Here is a 9,376-nt window from a genome sequence, read left to right as displayed (position 1 = left end):
CTTAAGATGTTCATTAGTAACTCATTAAAGACTTAGTTACAGTCCAGTGGCTGAGTCCTAAATATAATGATGGGATGTGTGTACAAATGTGTAGACTCCTAATTAGAGAAACTGTCACAATGGGGATTAAGAATATACAATGCAGTCTTTGAAAAAGAATTGTGGAATGTAAGTGACCCCAAGATGGTGTTGTATTTTAAATTTTGCTTACTATTCAGATCATTTGTTTTTTTGGTTCTAATTCCTAAAGGTATGTTTTAATGACCCCATTCTCCCAGGATTAAATGTGTGAGGCTTTATATTAGGGCCTTTTTACACATTATTTTATTTAATCCTTATACTATACCAAAGTAGGCCTAATTACTTATTTAACAAATAAATAAACTGTGATTTAAACTCTTGAAGGTCATATATCTTGGAAGTAATGGAACTGGAGTTAAACTCTAAGGCTTAAGATCTTTCTACTTCATTTAATAGGACCATACAAGATAGGATTCTAAAGCAGTTTAGATTAGATGATATTGTAAATTTCAGTTTCTGGGCTTCATGTAAGCAATGCTTCCTAAATATGCTGACACGATCTTCTATAGTTCCTGAAAATTACAGGAGCTATTCAGTATCAACATTTATAAATCATTAATTATCCTTGCCATATAAAACACCATGGAACACCAGTTCTCTGCTGATTTCCATTTTTTTATTAAAAGATGTGATGTGAGTCCAGAGGACACTAATATACAATATGTGGATTTGATAGAGAGATGCGAAGCTACAGAATTACTTTTGAGATGCACTAAAAGAGGCATTCAGTAATTTGCAGAACATATTAGAGAAAAACAATCTACAGAAATAAAATGAAAGACTCAATATTTATAATATAATTTGAGCAAAGATATAAAAATATAAAAAAGAGGATTTCCAAAATCTCAAAAAAATTCAGACTCAACCAAAAATAGAAATTTTTCTTGGCTACCAAAGTTTAATTATCTTCATCATTTACTTAGGAAGAATAATTGAAAACTAATAGAACCCAATGAATTGCCTTGCTGTTTTGTATACAATTCACCAGTATACAGGTTTCCCATAAAAATAAAGTTTCAATTATGGACAATTATTAATTTTGGAAGTCATAATAACAATAAAAAAGTGAGGAGAAAACCCACAGGAATGAGAGAAAATATTTGCAAACTGTCATCTGACAAGGGTTAATAACTCAACAGGAAAAAAATCAATCTGATTTTAAAATGAGCAAAAGATGTGAATAGACATTTCTCAAAAGAAGATATACAAATGACCAACAGGTAAATGAAAAATGCTCAGCATCACTAATCATCAGAGAAGTGTAAATTATAACTATAATGAAATATCATCTCCCACAGTTAAAATGGCTGTTATCCAAAAAAACAGGCAATAGCAAATGCTGGTGAGGATGTGGAGAAAGGGGAACCTTTGTCTGTTGGTAGGAATGTAAATAGTGTAGCCACTGTGGAGAACAGCATGAAGGTCCCTCAAAAGACTACAAGAACTACCACATGATCCAGAAATCCCACTGCTGGGTATATGTGGAAAAGAAAGAAAACCAGTATATTGAAGAGATATGTGCACTCCCATATTTATTGCAACACTATTCACAGTGGCCAAGATACAGAATCAACCTAAGTATCCATCAATGAATGAATGGATAAAGACAATGTGGTTACATATACACAATGAAATACTATCCAGCCATAAAAAAGTGATGAAATTCTTAAGCCAGGTATAGAAAGACAAACATTGCATGTTCTCAGTAATATGTTAGAAATAAAAAAAATATTAAACTAATGGAGACAGAGAGTAGAAACATGGTTACCAGAGGATGGGAAGATTACTGGAGAGGAGAAAGATGAAGAGAAGATGGTTAGTTGGTACAAAAATACTGTTAGGTAGAAGGCATAAGATCTAGTGTTCAGAAGCAAGATATGGTGACTATAGCCAACAGTAATTCATTGTGTATTTCAAAATAACTAAAAGAGTAGAATTGTAATATTCCTAACACATATAAATAAAATTAGTTGAGATGATAGATACCCTAATTACCCTGGAGTAACTGATCCTTACAAATTGTATACTTGTATCAAATATTATATGCATCCCATAGACATGCACTATTAAATATCCATAATAATTAAAAATTATTTTTTTTAAAAATCCTGAATGAATGAACTACTTTGAGGAATCAAATACATGAATAAAAGGGGGCTGGGTACAGTGGTTCATACCCGTAATCTCAGTACTCTGGGAGGTCAAGGCAGGAGGATTGCTGGAGGTCTACAGTTTGAGACCAGTCTGGGCAACCAAGCAAGACTCCATCTTTATGAAAACATTTTAAAAATTAACCAGGCGTGGTGGTGGATGCCTGTGGTCCTAGCAACTTGGGAGGCTGAAGTGGGAGGATTGCTTGAGTCCAGGAGGTTGAGGTTAGAGTGGACTCTGATTATGACACTGCAATACAGCCTGGGTGACAGAGTGAGACCCTGTCTTACAAAAAGGGGGATGAAGAATTTGAAGTGATGAGGGTAGAAAAATGGCCCATGATTCAACATAAAATACCTGAGAATTTCAGTGGGTAAATCCAGGCAAATAGCCTCCCAGAAAATCTGAAACGTTCCCCACACAAAAAAATGAAAAATCGTTGAAGTGAAGAATATCTTAAGTACTCTGATTTGATCATTATACACTGTATGCATGTATCAAAATACCATATGTACCCCCATAAACATGTACAAATGTTATGTATTAATAAAAAATAATTTTTACTAATAATAATATTTGAAAAATTTTAACTTAAAATTAAAATTTTAAAAATAAAAAATTTAAAAGCTATTCTTAGAAAAAATAGTATAAAAAATTCTTAAAACTAAATGTCATCTAACGATATCTTACTGTCTTTTCAAAAAAGATATTTTATAAATAACACTCATAATTTGACAATATAAAGAAAATAACCCATTTATAAATAACCCAGTTATACTAGGATTCAAGTAAATAGTAATCCAAAGAATAAGAAAACAATGATTTTATATTATATATTCAAATATTTTTAAATTTGTTCAACATTAAATATAAAACAACAATCCTATTGCAGTCAGAGTCCACCGCAATTACAAGCACCTCAAATAGTCACAATATACAAAATTTCAATATAGGAAAAAGCTATTTTGCTCCAAATATGTACATGTCACTCATAGATTATTACTCAATTAAATTCATATGTAACATCTTTTGCAAGTACAAAATTATTATTATTATTTTTTTTCCAACTGCCAACCTGCATACTGAGTATTTGGGAAAATTTCTAAACAAATTCTTACACATAAAGTAAAGCTATCAGCCATGCATGTTTGTAGCTTACATTGTGATACTAGCGATTGTGTAGTTAGCTTATAAAATACGTATTTTAAAACTCAGCACCCACTGGCTAATGTGGATGGTGTTGGATGTGTTAGCAGTAACCTCATATATCATTACCATGACACGAATTTTTCTGTATAATGTATTTGACCATAAACATAGTTATATTACTGCAGATATTACAAATTACCTAGGCTGGCAAGTGTTATAAACATTTCAAGGATGATTAATTTCTAAAAATAACCAAGTTAAGCAGAGCTTAGAAGTCAACCTGACTCTTTCAGAACTAATAAAACACATCTTCATAGAAAGAATTATATGACAAAATGCTATGTAGTTAAATGTAATTTTGTACTTTTTCAAGTTTCATGTCCTATTAGAAGTTACAAAATATATGAGTATTATCTTAGATCATTGACATCAGTATTATAATTGTAAACACAGATTAACAATAAGGTGAAAATTACATAAAAGCAAATATGCATCTGATCATTCTTTTATGCCTACTAAGAACTGTTTATTATAAGTCATTTCTTGCACATGATGAAATGTAGGCTAACCAGTAAAGTCCCTGAATATATAAATACAGATGCAACTTTAGCAATAGAATTGCAGGAAAACAGCATGCATAAGGTGGTTCTAGAAGATTTTTTTTTATATTGTACTTTTCTTTTTCTGTGAAGACGCTGTAAAACATACTGCTCGCCGTTACTCCTAGTTTAGGTGCCAATGATCCTGCTTTCTACCTCTTCAACTATGATTCAGTTTTTACAAGTAAGGTTCAAATAAGTTGAGATGTGGTTGAAATATTTGAGCACCACAATCACCTTCTGAACTCCCGGTCAGTTGGGGCTTGGGTGTAGTTACCTCCCAGGAACAGATCTCCCAGCCCAAGGTCCCACATTGGACCTTGATGTTTCTTTACTGCCAATCAAAATGAGCCCCAGGTACCTATGTTATTACTGGGTTCTTGCTCTCCAATTTCCTTATTTTTTCCTTTCTCCCAATCACATCAATAGAAAAACAACAAAAAGAATCCTTTATCTTTATGCAACACTACAGTAGTGCACAGCAAAGAACTGGCCATCTGCTTCAGCTGCTCCTCTTTACTTCTGCCAGGTCTCATTGCATTATAGATAAGGATTTTATGGCTCTACAGGAAGGGGACACAATCATGGAAAACAGAAAAAGAGAAATACAGAAGTACACAGAGACACGGAATATGGACAGATAAACACAGAAGCAGGGACATTTCCTAATTTAAATTGTACATATTTATACGATATTGATGTACTTGTTTTGTTTTCCTATATAAAACATTGACCAGACTATTTAGAGCAAATGGGGATTATTCAATTAACATAAACATTATCAGAATTAATTATTTAGCTTAGTTTTTAATTTTGTCCATGTAGAGATTATGCAAAAATATAACCCTAACAATTATATATAACCAATTAAAATAGTAATTTAAACATTCCTACATAGTGAGAATAATTTTGTTTAGATACTAGTATTTAGAAATGTTTGGCAAAACATAAATATTGAGATTTGAGTAGAAAAAGATTTCCATTCTCAGGGTTAGAATAACAGTATTTATTTTCCTTACCTTGCTCAGGGGTTAACCTCTATTTCAAGGTAAGAAAGGAGTAGGGAAAAAAATGAAAGGTTTATCAAATGCCAAAGCACCATGTTAGAAGTTATACATATATAATTACATCAACTTCTTAAAATAGCTCTGCAAGGAATACATGTTCATTTTTACAGATGAAAATTATATTAAGCTACACATTTTTAGGTTACTGTAAGCTCGTTGAGGGAAGAAATACAAGTCTTTTGTTCACTATCCTGTCTTTAGCATCTAGCAGTTTTCTGGCTTGTAGTGGTTAAATTCATTATATTTATTAACAAGTTGACAGATAAACAAGATTACAGAGCCAGTAGGTGGCAGAGCTGGAATTTCATCTCTGGTCTGTCAGGCTTCAGAACCACAGTCTGTCTGTCCCAAGAACATGGAAGAGGCAGATGGTCAATGTTTCTGCCTCACCTGCTCCCAAGTGACCAGGAGAGTTGAGATGAGATTCTATGTAAAGAGGAATGGCCTTGATAGGAATTGGATATCTACTACCAGCAAGAGCAGAGCTCAAAAGCCAAGTCCTTGATTTTAAATTCCCTCTGTGTCACTTAATAGCTGTGTGACCTCAATTTACTTTACCACTGTGTACCTCAATGTTTTTATCTGTAAAGATGGTGATGACGATAATAATAACAAATAATAAAAAAAAACCTATGCAATTATAGTGAATATTAAGTGAACTAAAACATCTAAAGTTTATGGCTATAAAATCAGTAGTCATCATTACTATTTTCTCTGAAGAAAGGGATAGCAATTCAGATGATTACTCAGAAGAATTAATTCCCAATGATCAAGAGGGCAAAATATCTGGACATCTTAGCAGTAGCAAGGAGACATCAGCAGAGGATATGTCGGGAACAAAAGTACTTCTATAACTGTGACATACATTTTAACTCAGTCATCTAAGGTTTCAAGTTATGCAGTATTCTCTTAAGCCAGGATTGATGGGGACTCTAAAAATTCCTATCCTGTTATAGTTCAGCACTTGATCAAAGGTATATTTTTCTATTTATGAGCAAGTTAGATTCCAAAAGGCTGCTTATAAAGTCCTTCATTCACAAGTCAGAAGTGGTATAACAAAGGCAAAAGAAAAAGCCTTCTTAAAGAAGGAAGACAAAACCGACTTGTATTTTCTCAGGTGCAAAGTTTTAAAATAAAGGATAAAGTTTATCAGAAAAAAGATTCTATATTGTTTTGTCCTCTATGGTTCAAAACTCAAGATAATATTGAATAGTCCATATAAAATGGAAATGATTATTTTTTTAGCCCAGAGTATTTTACATGTCAGATCAGTCTTTTACGTGTCCTATCATTATATTAGAGGTTGATTTAATACTTCTAAAAGTTACTTGGAGATTCTCTCTCTCTCTCTCTCTCTCTCTCTCTCTCTCTCTCTCTGTGTGTGTGTGTGTGTGTGTGTGTGTGTGTGTGTTCAATGCAGATTATCAGTCCCCAAACCAAGACCCAAGACCCAAGGCTCAGCCACATTTAGGGGTCCACTGAAATACATAGTATGTGTCAGTTTTAGGGACCAGGCATTTTAGTTCTGAAAAAGGAATCTTTCTTGCAACGTCTGTTTCTGCTATTTTTAACCTAATTTTCTCTAACAAGCGTAATTTTAGTTTGATCCTTTAAATATGAATTGTGTGTGTGTAAATATATATGTAGATATTTTTCTTTTTTCCTTAGTATCAACATTAAATAAATCAGCTCTTATGGCTAGCTAATTCCTGGTTGTTATAATTTACTGGAACAAAAAATTAACTGGAGGGATAGATTATATAATGAAGGAAATTCACATGTTCAAGCGCTAAATATTTTCTGTGCACTGTGATGTATTATTTACATATGCTATTTATTTTATTCTCAAAATAATATTATAAGGGAGGTATTTTTGGAACATAAAAAGTCTAATTTAAATCACCTTTACATATATGGATACTTAGAAAAGCATTGTTTCAAGTAATGTAATTATATTTATTTTCCCACATCACAAAATGTTATATGTGCCAATGAAGAGAAGGTTAATGTATCAGTATATGAATTAAGAAAATATTTTGATATTTTAGACAAGTTTGCTTAAAACAAGATGGTTGAGATGGTTGAATAAGTAGGATACTCCCATTTTACAAACATCTCTACCTTATAATAGAGTGAATTGTCAGAACTAAATATGTTGCATCCAGGGAACTTTAGAGGAAAACTTCAAAAGAAGTTACTTTATCCAGTATTTAGAATGACAGCAAAATGCAATTCATGTTAAAACTTAAGAACACAGGCCAGATTCAGAATTGCATCACTGATGAACTACAATGAGTTTCTGTAGTCAATTAAAAACCAAAAGTGAGCTAAAGAGGCTAAAAATTCATTTCAGCTGCTTGCTACACTATAATATTCTGAGACCTCCTAAGCAGTGGCAAATACAGCTGTGTCCTTTTTTCTTTGCTATAATTATCATCAACATATGAGAGAGCGACTATATTACAACATTTTCATCTTAGGGAAAAAAAATCAATGATAATTAGCCAAAAACATTAAATTGTGTAAGAGGAACTTACGTATAGACTTTAATTTACCAGGTTTGAGAGAGATTCAGTGAATATTACACTAAGTTGTACAGAATATAAATGTCTCACTTATATATTAAATAATATGATATATTTTATAAAATTTGCAAAGGTATGTCATTTCTAATCAATCATATTTCTGTTATAAATACAAAGATGTCTAAATGAACAACATTAAGTATACATGTCTGTTAAGTGTATTAGCATGTTTCCATAAAATCATCTTTCTTTAAAAAGTGAAAATAGACATTAATATTATTATTATTTATTTATTTATTTATTTATTTTGACAGAGTCTCGCTCTGTCGCCCAGGCTGGAGTGCAGTGGCACGATCTCAGCTCACTGCAAGCTTCGCCTCTCTGGTTTACTCCATTCTCCTGCCTCAGCCTCCAGAGTAGTTGGGACTACAGGCGCCCACCACCGCACCTGGCTACTTTTTTTTTTTGTATTTTTAGTAGAGACGGGGTTTCACCATGTTAGCCAGGATGGTCCCGATATCCCGACCTCGTGATCTGCCCGCCTCGGCCTCCTAAAGTGCTGGGATTACAGGCGTGAGCCACCGTGCCTGACCGTTCTTCTTCTTCTTTTTTTTTTTTTTTTTTTTTTTAATTTGTGTTTTTGCATTACAAGGTATAGTACAAAAATAATTTCCCTTTATTGGAAGATTATAGTTTGTGTCCTGTATATTAAAGATTGTGCAGAATTGTAAATACTCAGAGAAAAAGTAATTACTTGGTTGTGTAAAGCAGATACTTTTGAATAAGTAGGATTTTACTTTTGGAGTTTTCTTTCAAATGCCCAAATTTACTACATTAAAATTGTTTTTTAAGTATGAAACTATGCAAGCCAAAAAAATCACAATAAATGAGATAATTAATAATTCAGCTGATTTTCCAAAAGTGTGGAAAAATCTAAAAATAAAATGCAAATGTTCTTTTTAAAAAGCCTTTTAGTTTTAAAGACATTTCAATAGGCACTTTAAGAAATGCAACTGAAAACTCGTAACTATTTCAGCTTAAAATACACATTATGGACTGGGTGCGGTGGCTCACGCCTGTAATCCCAGCACTTTGGGAGGCCGAAGTGGGCGGATCACGAGGTCAGGAGATGGAGACCATCCTGGCTAACACGGTGAAACCCTGTCTCTACTAAAAATACAAAAACAAAATTAGCCAGGTGTGGTGGTGGGCGCCTGTAGTCCTAGCTTTTCAGGAGGCTGAGGCAGGAGAATGGTGTGAACCCGGGAGGCGGAGTTTGCACTGAGCCGAGATCGTGCCACTGCACTTGAGCCTGGGTGGCAGTGTGAGACTCCGATTCAAAAAAAAAAATAAATAAATAAAATAAAATAAAAATAAATAAATAAATAAATACACATTATGTTATTTTATTTTGACTTACTCATACTAACATATGGTAAGGAAAAACTACAAAGTAATCTCAGAGCAAAGATCCCAAGGAAGTGTCTAGTATGAATAAGTGAGAAAACGTTAAGCATTACACAAAAATCTGAAAAATCTTACCATGAATTATTGGAGCTAAAAGCATCATGAAAATTAGTAGCTGCGATGGCCACATGGCTGTCCACTCAGGTATGGAGTATTCCTCAAGAATCACTGTTCAAATGTGAAACAAAATACGTATATTTCTAGTTCCTCTTCTGTATTCTGAGACTGATGAATTTTCTTTAAATTAAAAATAAAAAGAATAATTCCTCCGAAACAGAAACACCAATATCCCAAATCTGAAACCTGCAAAAAAGAAAAAAAAAAAAAAAAAAAAAAA

General features: G+C 32.9%; 1 protein-coding gene across 1 annotated transcript in view; it reads right to left on the bottom strand.

The window, feature by feature from the left end:
- LOC108542668 (adhesion G protein-coupled receptor L3-like) overlaps nt 1-9,376 on the bottom strand; it is a 405,430-nt gene that overhangs the window by 258,319 nt on the left and 137,735 nt on the right. Inside the window, exon 4 of the mRNA XM_017892773.1 lies at nt 9,115-9,342. Coding sequence (XP_017748262.1) covers nt 9,115-9,169 — 55 coding nt within the window. The 5' untranslated portion in view covers nt 9,170-9,342. The remainder of the gene's footprint in view (nt 1-9,114; nt 9,343-9,376) is intronic.

The sequence above is a fragment of the Rhinopithecus bieti genome, unplaced genomic scaffold (genome assembly GCF_001698545.2).
Source record: "Rhinopithecus bieti isolate Rb0 unplaced genomic scaffold, ASM169854v2 scaffold_20169, whole genome shotgun sequence".
NCBI lineage: Eukaryota > Metazoa > Chordata > Mammalia > Primates > Cercopithecidae > Rhinopithecus > Rhinopithecus bieti.
This window is presented reverse-complemented; position numbering and strand designations above follow the sequence as displayed.